The sequence below is a fragment of the Catharus ustulatus genome, chromosome 7 (genome assembly GCF_009819885.2).
Source record: "Catharus ustulatus isolate bCatUst1 chromosome 7, bCatUst1.pri.v2, whole genome shotgun sequence".
Taxonomy (NCBI): Eukaryota; Metazoa; Chordata; class Aves; order Passeriformes; family Turdidae; genus Catharus; species Catharus ustulatus.
This window is the reverse complement of record NC_046227.1, coordinates 26573067-26596496: the sequence shown is the minus strand read 5'-3', so window position 1 is coordinate 26596496 and position 23430 is coordinate 26573067. Positions and strand designations below refer to the sequence as shown.

General features: G+C 37.8%; 1 protein-coding gene across 2 annotated transcripts in view; it reads right to left on the bottom strand.

Moving 5' to 3' along the window:
- Nucleotides 1–193: 193 nt before the first annotated feature.
- The window catches only part of LOC116998424, a 41485-nt gene continuing 18248 nt past the window's right edge, over nucleotides 194–23430 (bottom strand). The window contains exons 5-7 of one of the 2 annotated variants that reach the window (XM_033064017.1): nucleotides 21366–21539; nucleotides 19594–19726; nucleotides 194–311 (exon numbers count right to left, since the gene is read on the bottom strand). In XM_033064017.1, coding sequence (XP_032919908.1) covers nucleotides 21462–21539 — 78 coding nt within the window. In that variant the 3' untranslated portion in view covers nucleotides 194–311; nucleotides 19594–19726; nucleotides 21366–21461. Of the gene's footprint in view, nucleotides 312–19593; nucleotides 19727–19980; nucleotides 20317–21365; nucleotides 21540–23430 lie in introns of those variants that run through there. The other variant, XM_033064018.1, reaches the window with a different exon arrangement.

The window sequence follows — 23430 nt, the reverse complement described above, 5'->3', positions numbered from 1 at the left end:
CTAACCACACGATCAGGCACAGCTGTCTTGCCAGTTACAAAAGAAAGGACTTTTCTCATTGCTTTAATTTGCTTAATTTTTCTAGGCTTCAGTGTTGACCTATTTGAATTCCACTCACTAAATTTAGGAGTGAATATGTTGGGTAAAATTATTCCTTCTGGAAAAACATGCTTTGCATGATAACACTCACTTTTGGAAATGATGGAAATTACGATTACCACTGATCTCTGGGGTTCAGCTCCTCTGGGACAGAAGTAATATGTTAAGTAACTGTTCACTCCTGCTTTCACACTGGGCTTCTATGTGGCCTCCTGCAGAAGAGAAAGGAAAAGAATAAATTACGTTCTAGCTCTATCCACTGATGGCTGGGTGAAATTGCATTTTCAAGTTGGAGAGCATAAAAAAGGCCTGTCACTTAAAATAAATGCAAAAAAAATTCATCCCTAAAAAAGTGATAGGTGAAACAATGGCCTATTGCCAAAGCTAAATAAAATGGAGGAGGAATTGGAAAGAGATTTACTAAAATCTGTAATTTCAGGGTGGGAAAAAATGCCAGGAATTGGAATTTTTCTGCAGAGGCAGAAAAAAAAAAAGTAGTCGTGTGGCTCTGAGAAACAGCTGAGTACTTCAGGACTGCATAAAAAGGAAGGATCTTCTGCATCTTTCATCTTTTCAAGGAAACAACATTTTCTAAGTTATTTGTAAGTAAACAGGATTTACATCATCATCAGTTTCACCTTCCAACTCAAACTGCAAACCACCACATTTTGGTTAAGTCCTTGTGAGGAAAAGTGAAATTATGAAATTAAGGTATTGTGAAGGGTCCTAATTCTTTCCCTCTGCCTTATAGATTGTATCAGAACTGCATCAATATTCATCCTGCACTAGAAGCTGGCAGACTGAGAGCTATTTGCTATTTGATGCCATTCACGCAGAGAAAGAATAAGCAGAGAAAAAATATTGCCAAATGTAAGGAATCCTGTTTTACAGCTTACACTTAAATTAGCCCATTCGTGGTATTTCTAGGATTAAACAGGAATGGCTTTTCATATAGATTTTGTACATCTGTATGTGGTCCTAAAGACAAATGAACAAACCCAAGACCAAGCACAAATGGATTAGCACTGTTTACTATTTATCCCATAACTGTGACTCCATGGCCATCTTTCATGCCACATGGGCACTGTGGTGGATTCCTTGCTCTGATATAACAATTCACAGAAGATAAACATTTTCAGCAAATGGTATCTACGACTAAAAGCCGCCAAGAACTGGGAAGCTGAGTCTTTTCAAAATGAATGCAATGCAACTCTCCTGCACATACCACACTGCTGACACTTCCCCTTTCCCCTGGCAAAAAAGAGGGTCAAGAAATGAACCACATCAACCCTTCTTCTGAAAATTGTTTAGGGGAAACCTGCTTCTTTGTAGTAATCCACGCATGACAAAGAACATTTGTGTGATGCCACATTTTGAATTATTATGCATGTTGCCTGGTATAATCTCCATGGTTACAGATATATTTTTTGCTTCAGTACTTTAGGAAGAAAAATTCTATAGAACAATTAAGGGGAGAAAATTCATTTTCATTGTCAGTTATATTGCATTTGTTTTATTCTATGTGCTTTCACCTTTCCAAACAAGTAAAATTTCAGTAGAGATAGAAAAATTTGTCTCTGGCTGTTTGCTTTATTCTGCCATAATGTCTTTTAAACTGCAAATTCCTGGAGATGGGGACAGTATTTTTTATGCATATATTTAGTTTCTAACCCACTGAGAATGTAGCAGGGCACTGTGTGTCACTGCCAGAGTCATAAACAACAGTAAGTGTGGTGGGATGACTGAACAGTAAATATTTTTTCTTTGCGAAGATTAGGACTCATGCTTCCCTCCTGAGCAGTTCTAAATACAAATTGCCTGAAGTTAGTTCCAGAAACTGGTCATGGGAAAAATGTAAATCCCAGATATTTAGCTCTTTTCCTACACCATTTGCACACCTGGTTATTCTTGGATAGCATTCACAGGGGAAACAGAGGAATGCTTTGGGAACAGAAACACCACCCACCCCACCCCCCCATATTATGTAGAATACTGTGATGTCCCATTTGTTCCCAAAATACACAGTTTTTTGTATGTGCAGAGTTGAGCTGCCAGAGTTAGTCTAGGCTCAGATAACTTGTAAGAAGAGGTACATGTACACAGTGTGCCCTCAAACAGAATTTGCTTAAATTAAAAATAATGTAGTCGAAGATTATTTTCTATTTGGGCATGGATAACCTAACAAGAGGTACATTTTACAGATTATTTGTATATATACTTAAGAGAATGCAGCTGACCTCACCACGATTTATGAACCTCAGCATTCAAAAACCAAAAAGCAATAAACTAAAATATATCTGAAACAAGCAATAGTAAATGAAATATGACTCTGGTTTAGGTCTTGTAGGAGATTATGGTGTTTTGACTGTACCATTCACTTTATTTTTGTTACAAACAGCCGGAAGTCACTGCAATAAAATAAAGTTCACTGTCAAATAACCTTTCCATTTCAGATACAGCTGGGATTTGTCAGGATCGTATCACAAGGTCATTTTTAAGGAGATTCTCACTGACATTTTGTGAGGTAAGGGATTTCACATTCCAGTTTTACAAGTGTTACACTTCTGATCGTCATGATTATCAACACCATGACAGATTTAGGGCCTGATCTTGGAACTTCTACAGAAGGAGCTAAGTTTATTGTAAATAATTTGATAGCCAAGAATCAAAAGAAAATAAAGGGTCTACAAAGAGTTAGAAGAGGTCATTCCATGGCCCAAAGCCAAGATCAGTTACACATATATAATTTCTGGCATGCAATTTTTTGAAATGCAGTTAAGATTGTGGTATTATCATAGCAGTTTGTTTAAAGCACTGGACTACTTTATGATAAGGAAAAAACCCAACAACATTTACCTTAACTGTCTTTCTACAGATTAAGCATATTAATTAGTTGCATACTGGACATACCCATGAGATTTTTTCTTTTCTCTTTTTTGCACCTGTGTGATAAATATTCAAAAATCATTACTTTTTTTCAGTCTTTCCAGTTCTTTTCCTCTTTCAAATAACACCTGATTTCGCTGTTGTTTTTTGTAGGTCATGTTTCCTAATTGCCAGTCACTCTCCTTCCCCTCTGGACTTCCTCCAGCTGGCCAATGTTTGCTGAAGTGTACTGCTGAAGCAGATACATTAAATAAAGTTTTACCTGTTAAATGTAGAGTAGAAAGTGTGCCTTAGTGTCTTACAGATCACGCTGAAGCCATTTTGGTAAAAATGTGAATTATTAAAAAAATAGATAAGGCAGGAGATTTTTTTCAGAATAATAAGCAGCTAACACAGCTGAGGATTTACCTCCCTGAGTTGAACACTGCTACATGGTTGAACAGCTGCTGTTGAAAGGTGATGTGAGCCTATTTGAAAAAAATTCAAGCTAATAGATCTTGTCCCCCTTATTTTTAAATAGAATTTTACAGATTAAATTATTGACAAATATATTACATTAATAATAAAAATTACTGGCTTTTATAGCAGCCAGCATTCTAGCAGTGAGGAAACAATATTTCAGAAAGAAAAATATTTTTCAATTAAAAATTATATTATTTTTAAGTACCTACTTCTGTCTAAATCTCTAATTAAGTTGATGTAACTTAGAATGAGGTTAAAATGTCCTTCTGAAAATTAAACCAGATAATTTTTTTATCTAAACATATTCTGACCATGAAAGCCCTTAAGTTCTAGTCTACTATCTTCATTACTATAAGTGCAGTTTTCACTTTTCCATGTTCAATCACAATGTCTTTTGCAAATGTTTGGAAGTTTTGAGGCTCCTTCACCATTTAAGTGGCAATAGAATTTTTTTTCTATAGCACCTCCCAACTTAGCAGAGAGGTCTTGGCAACTGAATTTTGTCACACAGTTTTTGTTATGACAGTACCTATTCAAGAATGGCACTCCTAGAATAAACTCTGACATGTCTTGGTTAAAAAATATCGGACTTTTCTTGCATCTACAACATAACTTTGTACGATTGCTGGGAAATGTCTGATTAAAGAAGGTCTAAATGGGAACTTAGATGGAAAATCTCTTCTGGAAGTTTTGTGTGACGTGGTTTGGATGGTGAAAAAAGCGGCTACAAATTTTGTCTACAAAAATTCCTCTTCAGCTGCACTTTGCTATAGACACTACTCCCTAAATTTGCACCATATAACACTTCACTGTTTCTTAGTTATTTAAATACAGAGGTGAAAGCCTTAAAAAAAATGAATAAACTGGGTAGTAAACCTGTAGGAACTTATTCCACCAGTGAAGTTTATGAGGAAGTTTCATATTGTTATGGCATTACATTGTCCTCAACTAGAGAGCTTGTTAAGACATGTTACTTGTGGTTGATAAATCTACAGTCTGCAAAGTCTACTAATACATCTACAAAGAGCCCCTCCTTTTTTTCAATGTTAAATTGATAGAAGTACAATATGCTTTACATTAGAGAGTTAAGGAAAGCAATTTCAAAATAAACATGCATTGTATCCTGTAACATTTGGGGTTTTGAAATGTTTTTTATCTTTTCAGTGAACAGTAACACACACTTAGGATCTGTCAGAAAAACCAGAGATTAACTTTTTAGAAAAGACTTAGCTAATTATGTCACTAGTAAATTGTGATTCAATATATTAATAGGTTTAATCAATACTCAATCTGCTAACTCATTAATAAATACATTGTAAATTAAAAATAAAAAAAACCACACAAAACCCCCAAACACTACATTCTGTCTCCTAATGTAACTTACAGTAGATCTCCTATTCCTTTGGAAAAGTTTGGAAGGAGCTGTGCTGGTTTGTGGGGTCCTCAGTCTAGAAAAGTAATGTACCTCGGCCAAAATAAAAGTACAGAACTCTCTCAGTTCACAACCACGGCATAAGCTTCTCTTCAATCCTCAAATTTTGTTATTTCATTATGATGTATTTCTGGAATACTATAAAAAATAAAACACAAGCACTGCAGTAAAATGAAGACTAAAATAATTGCCAAGAGCAAAGAAGTTCTGAATTGAGACTTCTGATACTGTGGGTAGTGCGAGCAAGCAAAGGGGCAATATAAGGAGAAAGGAAACTGTGAGGGGGGAGAGAGATGCATATCTATGTGGGTATATATATATTTCTGGTTTAAAAGTTGAAGCTGGTGAGATTTTGCACAACTAAAATAGTGTTTAAGGGTTGGAAATACTGCTTGTGCCCAAAATTCATAGAAGCTACACTGGATTTGTAGCACAAGGGAACTATGTTATGTAGTCACACACAAATCCACCCACTCTTCTACCTAGGCTAATCTCTTCAAAATAAATAACTGAAATCCCAAATTCATCTCATATTTGCAGCCTAAAAGAAGCTTTTACTGGGAAAGAGTGAATATTTGCCTTAATTTAGTCTGGCTTTTCCGTTCCATTGCAGGACCGTGTTTTAAGACCTTGCAAGTTGTGTTACAGATTTGTCTAGAGCAGAATGACCAAAGAATGGCTTCTTGGACATTTTTTTATAAACTACAGTTTATTGAATAGTGTCATATCTTGGCTTTCCCATATCTTGTTTTCTTGCTTTGACATTTTAATAGATGAGAGCAGAATCTGTGTGTATCATTTACTGCAAATCTGCACCTGTACTACTGCTGAATCAGTGTGTCTGTAATGCAAATGCTGAACAAATTAATGCAAGAAGTTCCATCTATTCAGAAAGAAAACCTAAAATTTACAGTAAAAAACCTGTATCTGCATCTTCTAAAAGTCCTTGGGAACTACGATTGCCTTTAATCATACAAAACACCTTTGTGTAACTTTGAGATCTTTAGTAAGAAGCTTTACACAACCTTTCAGAGAACAATAAATCAAACTTTGACTTTTCAAAATTGCTTCGCTGCACTCAGGCATGAATTTCATCTTAAAGCTGGATTTCTTGAAGGGCAACAACAGACCTTTAGCCTGTTTTTCCTGATCAGATTTTCAGTAGCAGAAAATGAATTGGTTTGATCTGGCTCACATAACTACAGTTATTCTCTTTATAACTCTTGCCAATTTTTCAGGCTTTCCATTTCCTATGGAATAGTTCACTAACATTTTAAATGGAATTATAACCAGGTCATAAGACATACAAGGCCTGCTTTTCCCGTGCCCTTTTTCTTCCACACCAATTCCTGTCTGTGAAAACATCTGCAAAATGCTAAATGTCAATTGATACAGATTTAATCACTAGAGAAATGGTCACATAATGTGGAGAGGTAGCCCATAATCTTATTTTTCCATTCTCTGGAAGCAGTGCACAATGCATTGAAATTAATGTGGAATCTTCCTTCACTTCTTTCCATAAAAAAAGGTTCATGCTTTTTGGAGAGAAGAGTGCCGTGGATTTGGCCATTGTGGCTGCAGATATCCATCATGTCAGATCCAAAATGCAACAGTCATGTCACGTCCATGCTAGATTCAGCTTGATGTAGTTCTGCCTTTTCAGTTTCCTTTCACAGAGCCTAAGCAATGTGACCACCTGCTGAAAGCCTCTCTTTAGCATGTAAAGAATCCTTTGTTTGGATCAGCTGGGCTTCTTTGACTTCTTAGCTCAGAAACAGTTTCCTTGTGGCTTTTCTTATACCTCTCCAAGGGTTTTCTTGGGATAACTTGGGAAACTTACAATTCAGGAAAAGATGGTAAAACTCAATTCCTTTTCCATTTAGCTGATTTGCACTTTTTTGCTTTGCTATATATTAATGGAGATAGGTCTAAGCTAACATTTCTAAATACAGTCTGAATCACGGCAGAAGGAGTTGCTATACTATTCTGCTTGCAGTTAAAATGTCCTTAAACTTCAGGACCCATCTTTAATACTTTATTAAATTGAGTTCAGCTTTACAATTCTTCTAATTCCTTGCCCAGAGACAGCTGTGATTTTACAGAAGTTTTCAGTTTCACTAAGCCATAGCTAGCTTTTCTGCCATTAAGGTTCTATGTATCTTATGGAAGTTTCATTTCTTAGTTCTTGTCATGCCAGCAAGGCAATTCAAAAGTAGAAGCAGGAAACGATTTCAGCATTAAAAAAAAAAAAATTAAAACTTCTGATGGGGACTATTTTGCAAAAAGAAGTAAAATATTCACTTAGGACTTTTACCTGTGCTAGAAGAATTGATTATTGGCACTAAAAATTAGGAATCATTGTAACATGATTCCAGAGGACCTTAGGAGTCCTCAGGTACAAGAGTCTATTCTAGCTGAAAGCAAATGAGATTTATTCAACAGCTTGATGACAGCGTGGGAAACACTGTCTCATGCCCAGAATTTTCCATCTTGGTTTAAAGCTGTGCTTATGAGGTGACTCCACACATAAGATCCTTATGACATGTAATTGAACTGTTGGCTCTTGACATAGCTGTTGCAAGACACAGGTGAACTACCTGATAATTACTGGATCTGTTTCTCAGAAATGGGTATAAATCAAAAATAATCTTTCCTGTCAGTTTCCAAAAACCATAAGTGTGAAAACAAGGTGTGATTGCCATGATTTGTCCTTGGTTGCCTCATCTGCAACATCAATTTCACCAGCAGCTTTCACCCTCTCCCTTCTAAAAGCTTTTAAGAAAAGGGCTGCCCTCTTACCATGCTAGTTGTTATAAATACAGATGTAAAAGAGGGTACTGACTGATTTTACAGAACTCAATGTCACAAATCAACAAATGAAAAATGAAAAAGGCTGTAAAATTTATATCCCTAAAAAGACTGTTTCCATCCCCACAAGCTAAATATAAGTTTCTTTTGGCTACAGAAGAAATAAGACTTTTTGTGCTTTTCCAGAGAGCTAATGGAGGACCATGCTCACCTATCCCTTTAGAGACTTCTTTCAGTATGTAGCCGTAATTAACAGGAAGACCAGCCTTTAAAGCTGACCAATAAAACATCAGTCATCTTTTTAAGATGCACCTTCTTTCTCCATCTAGCAAATTTTAAAAATGCATCACAGGCTTGGATTGTGGAGAGACTCTAAAGTTTCTGCTAGAAGAGGTGAAAACATGCTAGTGCAGATTAGAAGTGCTGAGCAGCAGACAGAGCTACCATACATTAGAAGGCAGCACACTTGTGGCTACTCCTGATCTTATTTTAGATCCACACCACAGAGCTATTTCCTATTTGTATTTTGGTCCATGTGCACTTTTAGCTCTCTGAGAAGCATGCTTTGTGTTCCAGCAGGAGATTGTGAGTCCATTTTTATTCTTATTGACCAATATTAAATCTAACTCTGCTTTTGTTAACTCCAAACTTTTGACTATTCATTTTTCATGAGAGTCTCAATGGCTCATTGCTCCAGGACATAACTCATTTGTATTCTCAGCTCACTAAAGTAGACTTTTCCAGCCTGCTGGAGACACAGCTCCAGTTATTTGGGCAGCCAGAACTCTCATTCAAAGTCTAGGTTTTGAGCTGAACCTTTTCCTCATATGCTTCTGATGTTTTCCAAATCTACCAAACCAGTCTGCTGGCAGCCTTGTTTTAGTTATATAAAAATGTTTTAGTTCCAGCTCTTACTCTGTTCCATGTACAACCATTTCATTCTAATTCTGCCAAAACTTTGCCACCCTTGTTCTAATTCCTGTTAATAAAATGCAGTGTTTCCTGGTCTGCATCCTGTTCGTGCTGACACAGTCTCCTCATATTCAGTGTGGGTTCATCCCACCAAGGACAGGAAATGTTCTGCTTTGCTGATTCAAATCCAACCAGAAATAATGTGGACGAAGAAACTTTTAAGAGGGATAGTTTAGGTAAGAACAGGACAGTTGAGAATGTAACTGTCAAAGTTACTAACTCAAAAGGACAAAATATCAGAACTGACTTGAAAGTCTTTGATAAATGGTAACAGTAATAGTAATGAAACATAGTCTGAGAATTTAGCCTAATATAACCTTTCTTCTTTGGTGTGTTTTTCCTAAGGTTTCTATTGTGGCTTTTTTTTATTTGTTTTGTTTTTTGTGTTAGGTTTTTTTTAATGTATTCTAGTCTGTATAACTTGTTATTTACACTGGTTTGAGTACATACCAATTTAAATTTATATTATTTAATAAATTATTTACAAGGATTTTTGAAATTTTATGTTGCTAATAATAACTGTGTGGAATCACCTCATGAGGTTAACAACTTTAAATCTGCCATTTAAGCTGCCATTTGTGACCAATTGCCTAAAAAGACAACCAAATTTACTTCTAAACAGTTAAAATAATAAACTGTGTAATAAACTGTGGTGGGTTCTTGAAATATTAATATTACAAAAGCTAGCTGTGGAACTGGCAATTGCTAGACAAGTAGTGGAAGACTATTAGGGCACAAGAGGCTGAACTCTGAGGACTCACCCTGGCTTAGGAGAGATGGAAGTTCTCAAAATCATTGTTATTCAACTCTGCTACTTAGTCACACTAAATGTATTTGAATTTCATAAATTATCAAATGGCATGCAGCAGTTGTGCTGCTGAAAGAATGAAAGTTCTCAGGTGAGAATTTAAATGGGACATGCCATAAATATTTAAGCCAAGGCACAGCACAAAAAGGTGAAAACTGACCAAGTGTGCTTGATAAAGGGAGAAAAAACAAAGACAGGTAAGTCCTTAGGTTCTTCATTTCACAGCTCCCTTGGGCAAATTAGAAAGCCACAGTCTAGGAGAGTCAAGTTTAATGGGTACTTGGCACAGTCACATCCAAAATGATGGCTTCTTTTTCCGAACCAAATCTGAATATCCTTCTGCTTTAACAAGGATGGGTAAGGGATTTGCTGTGTTAGTAGGGACTCTAGCTGATTTAGCATGACTAGGCAGGATGCTCTCCTTCCTCTGAGATTGCTAACGAGTGTCAGGAAGTATTGCCTTCCTTCCTGGCTCCAAGCTTGCTGCCTCTGCAACATCCTATGCCTCTTCTGGCAGGGCTTCCTTGCCAGAACACAGAGCAGACAGATATCCACACACTGCTGAAAAATGGAGGGTCCAGACATTTCTGGTGGATGCAGTAATCTTATTTCTTTCTTCTCCTCAGTTGTATAAATAACCATCATGTTTTATCTAGTAGTGAGTATTTTGGTTGAAGGACCAATCTGTAATTACCTTTGTTATGATAATTATTATACCAATGTAAAATTATGGATATATAGATTAATTACAATTTTGGAAAGCAATAGCTTTGACAGCTTTGTGGTTGAAATATGCTGTATCAACAGTTTGGGTATGTTCTATATACCTACAAAAATTTGAGTATGTTCAAGATACCTACAGTTGTAGCTATTTTCTTTCCATTCTAGCTGTCACAATTGCATGTTTCACCTCTGTAATAATGGATTTTTCCTAGTGGTGACTCAGGAAATAGGCTCTCCATGCAATTTTTCACAGAGTAAATCACAGAAGTTTCCCAAAGTTTTCACTGAAAAAAATGCTACTGTAGAGCAAGAATGTAATGCAACCCCAAACAAATACTAGCCTAAATATGTGACTAAATGTAATCTCACGAAGTTGTGACCTCACTAGCATAGTGCCTGGGTTGGGAACCTTTTTACACTGTTAGATAGCAGATGTGCGCTTCTGAGCTGTATTAGCAGCCTGTAACACAAGGCAGCGCAGACTCAGCTTGTCCTGCAGACTAAGGTTCATTTAATGTTTGCATAGTCTAAGATACTGGGAATGAATCTACTAGCTGCAGTGTTACTGGCCTCCTCTCCCCTTCAGTCCTCCCTGTTTCAAGAGCTATGACCATACTCCATTCCAGTGACTTCAACACCAAATCTGGATATACATTGAGATGGCAGAGTAGAATTTGACAGCTGTTCAAGATGGAGCTAATTTGTATTGTAAAATTACTTCTTGTTTCCTTCTTGATCTTCACTATTAACTCAGCTGGTCAGAGTATGGTGCTGATAACAACAAGGTCGTGGGTTTGATCTCCATATGGGCCATTCATTTAAAAGCTGGACTCAGTGATCCTTATGGGTCCCTTCCAAGTCAGAATATTCTGTGATTACAGAAAGTTACAGCTATAAATGATGCCTTAAAAGGCATAAATGATGCTTAAAGACAAATGCCCCTTCCTTATGGAGATTATAATCAACAATAAGTAATAAAATGACAAAATAAAGAACTACTGCCAGGAGGCAATAGATTCTTTCCAGAGACTGTGCTTTCCTATGGGACATGCATGCACTTAGTCATTCTTAATCTACAACTGGTCCAGATTAAGTACTCTGTTTCTTTTAAAGATGTAAATAGCAACGCCTAGTGGATTAGCATAGAAACACATTATGGAAGAAATGCTTTTTAGGAAGGATTTGAATGAAGATAGCTTTGAATGTGAGTTCTTCCAGAAATCTTATCAGAAAAGATTTTACATTCAGAGAAGAATAGTTGCTGCCTTTTCATCACAGTTACTTTCTGAAAAACAAGCATTGAAGAGAGATAAGGAAACTTTCTTGTAGACTATTCCTATTATCAAATAGCAACTTTGCTCCACCCTTCCCTTGTATTTGGCTTCTTACAGAGTGCCTGGAGCTGCCGTTTCGTTCCAAGATTACCTTCAGAAAAATCCCCTGCCATTATCAGACATGCTAACAAAAGAAAGAAGTATATACCACTTCCAAAGAGGAAAAACATAATTAACAGCCATTGATCAAAATCTGGAGATACCCCCATTAGCTTGACTGAGATGACAATCAATAGCAGTTCAGGACTGTGATTTCATACTTCCTACCATTGCCACTGTCATACTTGGACAGTCAATCAGGCTTGAGGGGAAGGCTGGGTGGAAGGAGAAGCTGCAGGGGAAAATTACTGTCCCTTGCTCTCTCTCTGTGTCTAATCCCTCCTCCCTATCCCCAAACAAGTAGCAAATGAGAACAGCATGGGAGGAGAGGTGATGCTGTTCTTACCTGCTCAGCAAAGAGACAAGGCAGCAGGCTACCTAGGAGTGCTTCTTTCTCATGTCCAAGCACTCAAAATCATTCAGACAGAAGCACAGCAACAATTTCTCTGTATTAGGGTGCTATCTTTGCCCGTATTTCATTCTCTTTGGGAAGAGGTAGCAGCTCATCCTGAGAATAATCCTCACTCTTTCCTTCTCCCTGGGAGGAGGCAGAAGCTTGCTAGTTGGAATTTCCATAGGAGAAGTGTTTCAGACAAGACAGAAGATCCTGCAGACCAGATTGGGCCAGAGGGCTGCATTTTGAACCATGCTGGTCAAGAATCCCCAAAATTCCTCTGTGTCAGCCTGATGCATCCACTGACTCTGCTCTGAGTTAGGTCAGTGTTAAGAACTTTTGGAGATCACTGTTTATATCTGGACATAAAGACTTATTCCATTCTCAATCTCTGTGCAAACCTCCTTTTTGCAATAGGACACTGCTCACAGCAGGGCTACACAACCCTGTTGGGATAGTCTCAGACACTGGACAACATTACAAAGGAAATTGTCATCACCCAAGAACTTTACACGCAGTTTGTGGCTTTTGGAGTCATCAGTCCTTACTAGAAACAAGCAGAGACCAGTATGAACAGGCTGAAGAGTTATATTGAACTCATAAGCCTGACAGTTGCAGCCAGTTTGATTTTTCCTTGGTTACCTCATTTGCTGTCACAACACTTCATTCTGTAACAGAAACCCAGTGGGCAAAGCATGGGATTAGTAAATTAGTAATTTAACCCTACCCTTAGCACTAGTCCTTATGTACTCTGACAATGTGGAGATTTTTGCACAGTGTTATGAAGGCAAGACTTGTGTCACAGCGCTGAGGTGGGAAAAGTACTGTTTATGATTGTGATTGATACTGTGTTGCTGCAGCATATTTTTAGTAAGAATAATGCTGCAATATAAATGTTTCCTTCAGCTGGGAATATACCTTGTTTGTTAGACTACAGGAGTAGAAGGAATTTCCAACATTTGAGCTCGTAAGATTCCTTTTAAGTGAAAACAGAGAGTTGGCTGACTAAGACAACCAGGACTGAAGAAGTTTGGCATTTAGATCACAGTAGTAGCAAAACCAGATGACAAAGCAGAGCTTTAAAAAGCCTCTCAGACAAAAAGGTTTGGGATGGAAAGGAAGTGAGAGGAATGGAGGGTGTCGCTTATGAAGGGGAGGAGATAGGAAACAATGATGCTATTGTGGCAGCAGAGCTTGATAAAGGCCAGAGATGATAAGCTCTGATTTGCATTCTTTCAAAACACTCATACAAAGTTGGTGATTTTTTTAGTGAAAGATTAGGGACATTGTGGCCAGGGAGTTTGCTGTGCTTGTATGATTGTAATCTACAGTGCTTTAGCTTTTCAAGGAAAAACAGCCTTTCAGCAATTTCATGCAAAGGATATCTGCTTTTCATTAGACTTGCCATAAACCTTCTGAAGAATTAGCTCTAAACCTTAAGATCTGCACTTTACAGGAAGCTTAGGGATGGGTCAGTCCAAGCTCTGGTATCTGGAGAAGTCACTGGAGGACATGGAACAAGCAATAAGGCTGTCAGGTCTAACTCCATCCAAGAGATACTAAGCAGAATATTTCCACTTTAAATACATGCTTTTGTGACCACCTATTGAAGAACTGCACCAGACACAAGAGACAAGGTCCCAAGGGCATGGGACCATAACTGGATCTTGTGAAATTAATGAGTCCTACAGGGGGATCCATCTTAAATTTCTTTTACAGAAATTGCTTATACAGATCTATCTCCTAGGAAACAGTATTTATCTATATTAACATTCTTTATGTAGTATTAAAAATATATAATATGCCTAGGTTGAGTGCAGTTTAGATTTCCCTTCCTTAGCATTCCTACAGCTTGCCAGAATGTCTGCTTCTGCAGAAACAAAGGTTAATTAAACATATCCGCCCATTAGATCAAGGAGTAAACATTATTACAATCTGGCCCCGAGCTACCTTCTTCAGCTGTGAGCACTGAAAGACACTTGGAACTACAAATTAGTCCTCAAGCAAAACTAGTTTCAGCAGAAACCACTTGTTTTATTGAACAGAGGTCTTCCCCATATTTACAGTTTCAGCTTGTACTTGTCTCACTGTACCTAGTTTCAGCAAGAAACATTCTAGGGGTATTTTGCAAGCTGTGTGACCCAAGGTTCTTGGACCTTTATGGTGCCATGTTAACACATAATAAGGAATGTAAGAAAAAATCTACCTTGTCTGCATTGCTAATGCCATATTTTATAATTATTAGAGTTTAAGGTAACTCATATTGGATTTTTGGGGTTTTTTACTTGTATTGCTTAGTTTTGCCCCTTTCACTGTGCTTGTGCCAGTGAAAGAGCTTGTGAAATAAACTGGCCAATTCCCTCATTGTGCATTTCTTTTCACTTTCTTCCATTTTAATTTCCCTTTCATTTTCTGGCGCTTATGTATAAGCACCATATCACCACAAATGCTTTTCAATTCTGTAAGCAAATCTAAAGAACAACACATTAACTATATGAACTCTTCAGAGTAGCACTATGGCTGTACTGCAGGTTCCTTCTTGCTGTCATGGGGAATGAAGTCTGGCAGCATATACCCTTCACAAGCATGTACTGTTACCATGCCTATAATCCTCACTACTTGAAGAACTGACATTCTTAAAATATTTTCTTTCTGTGCTGAATCAACAGAACAAGGCTTCAATAAACCTGCCAGAGAGCAGTGACCAATAATCCGATTACTTAAGGTAGGCAGGACACATTGAGGTCTTCTCTCAAAGTAGGATTTTAAATAATGTTAATTATGTAAATTAGCACAATATCTACTTAATCACAGAAGCTGGCTTGTATCTATTCTCTTCAATAATAGATGAAGCAAGTATAACTCTCTGCATTCAAAATTCAAGGCTTCTATTTTGTCAGAACTCTTCTCAAATGTGATAGTGTATTATGCATCCCCCATTCTCATTCAGATCATTCACAAGTAATTTCTGTTTTTCTCAAGCTGACTCATTCTTCATACTTATTAGCTGAATTGTTAATGAAAAGGAACCTGTACCCATGAACTGAATGTTTATGTATTTAATTTCTACTGGTTTGGCTAGTTTTGGTCAGATATACAGACCACAGATTCTTCTTCCTATTCCCAATCTGGAAGAGAACACCTGGGCATCTTATTTTGAACCCTGTTTTTCACAAATATTGTCTAATGCTTGATTAAAATTTTCAGTTTCTCAAACACTACTACCATTACATTTAATGGATTAGTAATAGGAACTACAGATAAAAGAAGACATAAAAAAAAAGCTAAAAAAATAAGAATCAGTTATTTGCATTGTTTTCTTGGTTTGATTTCAAAGTCTATAAAAGTCACAAAATTGTATTTTTGCCCATTTGTAGTGGACAACTCCTGCCTGCTTTTCAAAAGCCCTTTGAAAGGCAGCATCTCTGTCCCTGATAGAGGTACACAAACACAGTGCTGTCTTGCAAACTGCTCACCACTCAGCGTCAGGATATTTTCTGAAGTTTCTGAGAAAACCCCTTACTCTGTAACAAAAATAGAAAGCAAAGTTGGAGTGGTACTCTGATAGATCTTGGACAGCTGATCACTGATGACATAGCCCTAGTGGCAAAGTGCAAAATAGTTAACATTTTAGAAAGAAGATAAACCCCAAAGGAAAACTACATGGTAAACTAGAAGTATTGACCCCAAAGAGGAAGCAGAATGTCCTTCTTGGAATATCTCTCCTTGGCATCTTACCTGAAACATTCTGTCTAGCCTGTAATTAGTAGGCAAGATGTGACAATCTTTACAAGTACAACACATTAAATTACTTTAGAGTTGATTCTATAAATATAACATGCCTAAGCTTACTGACTGATTCTGCCACCTAGGAGCTTTATTTGCATTCAGCAATGGAGCCATGGAATTTTGAAGTTATTTTATTGTTAGATTTCATTTAAATTGTAAGGGTGCCTGCCCCACCATGCCCCATTCATTACATGTGGCAAAAGTCTTCCTAAAAATCTTGGAGCTGACCACAGCCTTTGCTGTTTGTCCCACCCACACTAAAAACACTGTATGATACAAAGTATTGTATAAGGCTGTGTAACAGGCAGCTGTGTCTGTACTCAAGTTAATAGGTAATAGGCAAGCCATGGTAATATTATTTCTTCATTCTTCTTTCCTGAGCCTCTTTAAGTCTTATGCCTATGTACATATTTTCTGGGCCATTTATCTTATGCTGAAGAACACCATTAAACAGATAACATGGCAAGGATTGGAAAAATTTATATATGTCCTATCAGTATAAAAAAATCTGTGCACTGTGCTGAGGAAAGCTCTAAAGCTGCTGGAGCATTTCATTAGCCTGAACATGGGTACTGTTCATTTAAATAACTCTGCAAGGATCACATCCCTTTCCCTACCAGTTTATTAGAGATGAGCCAGCATGTAGCTCAGTACTGCACTTCTAGGCACATATTTCTTAACATGCTGTTGCTCTTTTGTGCTTCATGATACATTTTCATTTAGACATGACAGCATAACCAGCAGTCTATCTTTTGCTCTCTGTGGGCCAATAACTTTAGTGTGCTTCATTAATTAAAGCAATGGGTGTTATTAACTGGAAAAGTGGAATGGCAGTATACTCATGAAAGCATGAAAAAAAGTTACATTGACTGAAGGAGACAGAACTTTAAAAGTGCACTTAAAACTCACAGCTTTTTTTTTTTTTTTGGGTAGAGATCTGGATTATATTTTTGAAGTTCATGATCATTGTAAACAAAATATATTGAGCTGATAACCTGAAGCAATATCTACTTTTGTAAATATTTCAGTATTACTTACATGATTAAAACATAATACTCTAAAATGTGAAATCGAAAAAAATTATTCGAATAGACTAAGAAGTTCATTCAACTTTAAAGTTAAGTCTACTTTGATGATCAAAATACAGAGGAAAGAACCAGAAGACACAAAGTCTATTTTCAGCATTAGCACTGACTCACTGTGTGATATTAAGCAAGTCACTTAATTTACTGCCTCACTCTCTGTCTCACCTGTAAAATGAGGGAGCCTGCCTCAAGTGCTGTGTGGGATTACTTAATTAAACATTTGCTATGCATGCCTAACATTTCTTGAATGCAAGGTGCTGGAATATTTTTTTGAAGATGTATGTGAACAGGATACAAGAGCAGAATCAGGTAGTTTCTATAACAGAAAATACACATCTCTTTCATTTGATTCATTCTTTTCTTTGGATTTCTAAAGGATGACAACAAAATAATTAACTACAGGACCTGTTGGTTAGCAACACAAGTGAGCTAACTGGTGACATCAATATTGGCAGCAGCCTGGGCTGCCATGATCACACACTGGTGGAGTTTGCAGTCCCCTGGGATATGGGTTGGATGAAGTCAGGCCCCTGAATTCTAGTAAAGCAAAATTCCAACTCTTCAAGGAGTTAGCAAAAGGAGCCCCTGACAAACTGCCCTCAGAGAAAAATGAGCAGAACAGAACTGGTAGACTTAGGCATTTTCCACAGAGTTCAAGAGCTCTCAATACCTAGGTGTAAGAAATCAGGAAAGGACATGTGGGACAGGGAGGAGATTTGAGATATTCAGTGTGGCTTCATCTAGGGCAAGTGGCCAACCTAGTGACCTGACTACATCACATATTCTAGAATTCTAAAACTGAGTGAAGCCCTTGAAATAAGTTTATAAGTTGAAAAAAATCATTGCCACAAACTAGGCAGACCAAACTATAAGTAGGAATAAAAAATATATCATTATTCTTCAGTAGATCACACAATTGAAGTACTGAGTTTTTTACATGATGTATAAGCAAGTTTACATCTAATGGAAGTGAATGACAGCGATTTAAATCCAGAGAAAGGAAACAATGTTTTTCTAAACCAGAATTTTTACTGAACTCATAGCCACACAACTTTGTTGGTACCAAGATCTCAGTGAATTCAAGAAACAAACATCTCTATGGAAACGTGAACATCCACTGTGATAGTCTATTAAATGAGTTGCAAATCCCTCATGTTGCAGAGTACAAGCCAATTATTAACTGTAAACATGTAAAAGTACTAATTGTTAGGCATGTAAAAACATCACCTGTGAAGCCTATCTGATAGCTGATCTCTCTGGATTGCTGCTGTATCAGAAGCATCCAGTACAGGTCACTGTGGGAGGCAGAACCCTGGAGGAGCTTTTCTAATGGTCACCTCTGGCACAGCAATCTCCATGCTATGAGGCTGAGCAGCACACAGCACACCTTTAGCATCCTGCTACTCTCACCACAGCCATGTTATACAAAATGTCAGGTTATCGTAAAACTAACCACATCAGCAATTTTTTAACCAGAGGAGTTTTTACCTCACACTGCAGTTCAGCAGATGACAAAAAGCAATGCTTTTAAATAACACTGTGCTGTGACCCCATCAAGGAGCTGATCAAAACCACAGTGTGCAAATTAAAAACACAAAGTAATGTGATAATGACATACGCAAAGGTTGTGTGCTTCCTGTATAGTTGCTGACATCACCAAGGACTGTTTTGAAGACAGTTATTGTTATCTCAAGTATTTACAAAATCTCACTTCTGCTTTCTGTTGAGGCCTTTATGTAAAGCACGATCATAAGTCCTTTACAACCTTAGGATGAAGTTAGTGTTTGGTATTCTACGAGGACAACAGACACAGGAAAATTGAGATGTTCTATCCTTTTAAAAGCAACTTTCTAGGTTAAAGTTCATTTGGTAGATATAAAGGTATGTCATTTATTTACTTTCATTATAACATTTTTTGTGCTGTGAAACATGGATCAACTACCTTATACATACAATAAATATCATAATAAATCATAACTATATTATTGATATATTTACCGAGTTTCTATTAAATTAGCATACCAGAGACATCTAGACAAAACCTTAGACCCTACACTAATGGTAGCAGAACCTTTAGCTCTACATCAGAGCTACAAACCAAGTTAGAAAAATGCAGCAATAATACCACCACAGGTTATAGTTACACTAAAAAGAGTCAATGACTCACTGTGAATGTTTACTTGGCCTGCATGCTTTAGGGATGAGTGAAGATTACTGAAGACAACTATTTCTTTTATTCTCCTTTTATTTTGCTTATTCCTAGCTAGTACTACTACATTCCTTATATGAAACCAGATTAAGAATAAACAAGAGGTGCTTGTCATCCAGCACTAACACAGCACCAAGTGCTTGGGCACAGCTGCTTGTATATACATTTTAGCAGTTGTTTTTGTCCTGTCTGTCCATCCACAGCAAATAGGTATGTTGTCTGGCACAATACATGTATCTTTTCTACACCTAGCCCACAGCTTTAATCCAACCTCTGCACCCTGAGAGCCTCCCATGTTGCTGCTGTTCCTTTTCTCACCCCACTTCAGCCAGAGAACTTCCTTCTCCACTTCAGTGTCAAATACTGACAGCAAGTTTTCCTTTTACTTTTGTGTCCCAAACTGCACATAAATGTAAATACACAGAGCAGTGATCGCTCTCTGATGTAACTTTACAAGCTGGATAAATTGGTTGCTTTCTCAGCTGGTACTTACTGTGATTAAAGGGTTGTTTGTCCTAGAGCAGCAGTTTCTTCAGGAGTATGAATTAGGCAGGCAGGAGGTGGCAGAAGGAGCTCCACTACAGTTTTACAGGCCAATCCACATGATGACTGTAGCTGGACTCCTCCTAGTGCCTCAGAAAGTTACAAGAAAAGGGAAGGGCTCAGGATATGATATCATGCACTCATTCTAAAAACAAGGAAACTGTTGTAGATAATGTAAAAAGTAACAGCTTAAAAATCCTGAATGAGCAATAAGAGAAAATTACTTTTCTAATTCATCTTTCCTACCATTTCCAATGAAAAGTTTCAATAAATAAAAATAAATTCAATAAATAAAGATTACAAACTTAGAAAACAATGTTTGCATCATTACTAGGACTAGCCTAAGAGACCTGCTACAACCGAGCCACCTCAGAGCAATGCTTGCTGCTGCCTGTGTCAGAGCTCTGTCGAGGCAAATGTACCCAGCGCCAGCACAGCTGGGTCTGCAGCCACAGCTGGGTCTGTGTGAGCAACAGGGACCCACGTGTATCCATTCCTTGGCAGTATCCTGACTTGTTTATAGTTGTGAATATCTCCAAGGGTGGACATTCCAGTCTCCCTGGGCATCCTGTTCAAGGGTTTGAAGTCCGCATGAAGTGTAACTCATGTTCCTCTGTACATATATGAGGATGGGAGGTTTCCTTACGTTAACATACAGCATCTGGTAGAAAACCTGGAAAGGGAAGTAGTTTCAAGCTTGGAAAAGAGGTGGAAGGGATTTATAGCTTGGGGGAATGAGGAAAAGCCAAGATTTTCCATTTATAGTAGGAGATATAGTGATGAGCAGGAGTAAAGGGAATCGTGGCAGTGAGGGAGAAAAGCAAGGACCACTTCACAGGTCAGGCAAGGTTGTGTGTGGGAGGAGAACTTGGATTATGACAAGGCAGGACCGTAACCGAAGTGGTCACCACCTCCAGATTTGGGTACCTCTTACAACCCTAAATAAATCTTCAAGAGTGTGTCATAGCTAAAAATATCTTGCCAGTTCTGGCATGAAGTTGATTGCAGGAGCTTCCAGAGCATTTTGCTCTCTTGGCTCTGTGTGCAATTCCAGTTGGATAATACACTTCACATTTAAAACAGTGCTGATCTTCTGGTCTGCTGCTGTTCTATTCCAGAGAAAGTTGCCTTTTTGAAAAAAGAGCTACAGAGGTCCTGCAGCATGCAAACATACGCAACACATAATATTTATACAGGGCACTGTTTATAGATAACTCCAGTTTCAATCACAGTTAATTCTCTTAAAGACTGCTGGAGTTTTTATCAATATATGCAGATATTCTTCTTCATAACAATACCAAAGAGTTGGAGCAGTGATGAGAAATTTTAGTAGTCAGCAATATGAGGTAGAAAACATTTTTCAATACTGATAAAAAGGAGAACAGAAACTGAAAAAGAATTATTTTCTTTTGATGATTAATTGTTCAGGAAAATACAGTGTGATTGTTAAAACTGCTCTCAGGTGTATAAAAGCAATGCTAGCAGCAATTGCACTTTGCAGTAGCAGAATGCAAAGAAGAATATAGATGTGTGAAAAGAGGGAGAAGATCTTTAAGAAGGGTAAGATGAGTTTGTGCTCATAAGAACTGAAGCCTAGGTGATTTATAATAGGAAATCACTTTGAGTGATGTAAACATGTTAACTGATGATTCCTCCCAAGACTGTTGTGAAGCAGGGAAGGATGCCTTGTTTTGACAGATGGAGAAAAGGCTAAGTTCTTACCAGGAACTTTGCCAGCTCTTTTCAAAGTAGTTTCCAAGGAAGATCTTTCCGTTCAGAAATCTTGAAGTTACAGACATCTCTCAAAGCTTCCCTTTGTCACCATGGGAGAGCAGAGATGGTCATAGGTGTTGAAGGTAAAGGCCTGGCCTTTTTGGAGCTCTGACTGGATTCAATCTGAACAAAGAACGAGCAAAAACAACCTTTCCTATGTGATGACTCACCCTGCCAGAGGAAGATTAGTCAATGGAAATTTGTGTGTGCCTGTATTAGTCAGTAAATACCCAACCTGCACAGGGCCAGGGGCAAAGCACCAGGGCAGGGGGAGTGGAAACCTGAGTAGAGGAGTCACAGCATTTTTGCTGTTGGCACTGCAGCATCAACAGAAGTAAGAGCAGAGGAGTCCTAGGCTGATTTCCAGCACTATAACAGACCTAACATGTGATGGATGTCAGGTGCTGAGTCTCAGCTCTACCATTTACCCTTTCTGCTCACAATCTGTCCAAGGCATACTCCAACCTTTCCCCACAACATGCTATTTTCACCCCACCTGGGGTCAGTATGGGACTGTTAATATTTCCTAGAGATCTTTCCACGAGGAAAATTACTCACTCTAAAACTCATGTAACTCAAGGTTCATTTTGTACTGCTCTATTAATTAGTAAAGTGGTAATGTGGTAACCAGAATCTCACAGTGATAAAGGTAAATAGAGATTTAAGAAGTTCTCATTTAATAAATATTAGTTAAAAAGCCAATCTGTTTCTTTTTCTTCATTCTGGCCATTGACCATCCTTGCATCAGGATAGTTCATATATATGGTCAGGGGTACCTTGGCTTTGCCATTCTTTCCCAGAAGTTTCTGAAATAGAATTATTTGCCAGCTAAGCCAACTCCAGCTTACATTTTCCTAATGCTAGTTTGAATGTTGCCAGCAACATGGTATATCCATGTTCACATCCTAAATGCAGTCTTCACTAGAGATCCAAACAGAAACTTTTCAAAGCTCTCTGTATGGCAACTTCTCTCTACAATGAACTATTGTTGAAACAAATCTGGAGCTAAATGGGACCTCAACAACATAATTTTGTGCCTCTCAGTTCACCTAAAACTTCAGGAGTTTAAAACCTGCAAATTCAATCACATAAAGCTTACTGTAAAGAAATATTTTAATTAATCTTAATGATCATAAGATCATTCTGCTGCCATATTCTCTCCACTACTCATTAATTGTAGGACATTAATAAAGTTCCTGATTCCAGTGTATCTTGATGAAACAATAACCAATAACAATCCCAGCAACACCAGCTCAAACCACTGGACCCGGTTTCTGTGTTCCAAAGCTCCTAATGCAATCTGAGCAACTTCAAAATAATTGTTCCTTTATCATTTTAATGGCACACACATAGACTGAGAATCCCTCCTTGACCACTACCAGAGGATCTTCAGAGGGGCTTCACATGGCGCTGAGCTGGGAGAGCCCTTTGCTTACTTGTTCATGATTTCCTTAGCTTAACTACCAATGCCTACAAGCTTCTAGTTTAGTCTGTTTAAAGGGGAAAGGGAAGTCAAAATCCTCTTGGTTAGCAAAGGATTTTATCATCACTCCTTACTCTTAAAAAAAATTCCCAGGTTACACATCTTTGCAAAATAACAAGTCATTCGTCTTTTCTCAGTCTCCTCTCACTCCTGTGGCTTCCAGGTTTTATCAGCATTTCAGGTGAGACAGAATGCCTCCTGTTGCTCTCTGCAGATTATCTGTCTTAATATTTGGCAATGATTTGCTCTCATTTGCAGAGAAGCCTCCCTCTTTATATTAGGCTACCTTCTCCATTCATATGCTCCAGCCAAAATACTCCAGCTCTGTCTGCATCAATGGAATTTGTTCTTTTTTTGTGGGGTTAGGATGGGAACAAGACACATTCAGAGATTACACCCTTGACTATCTGACATTGGTCTCTCAGTTTTAGTTATTGCAGGTTGAGAGGTCAACCCCTGCCCTGGTCTGAGCTTCATAATAGACTTCTTCCAGAATTTTAGTACAGACTAGAAAAAGAATGGCAAGCCTAA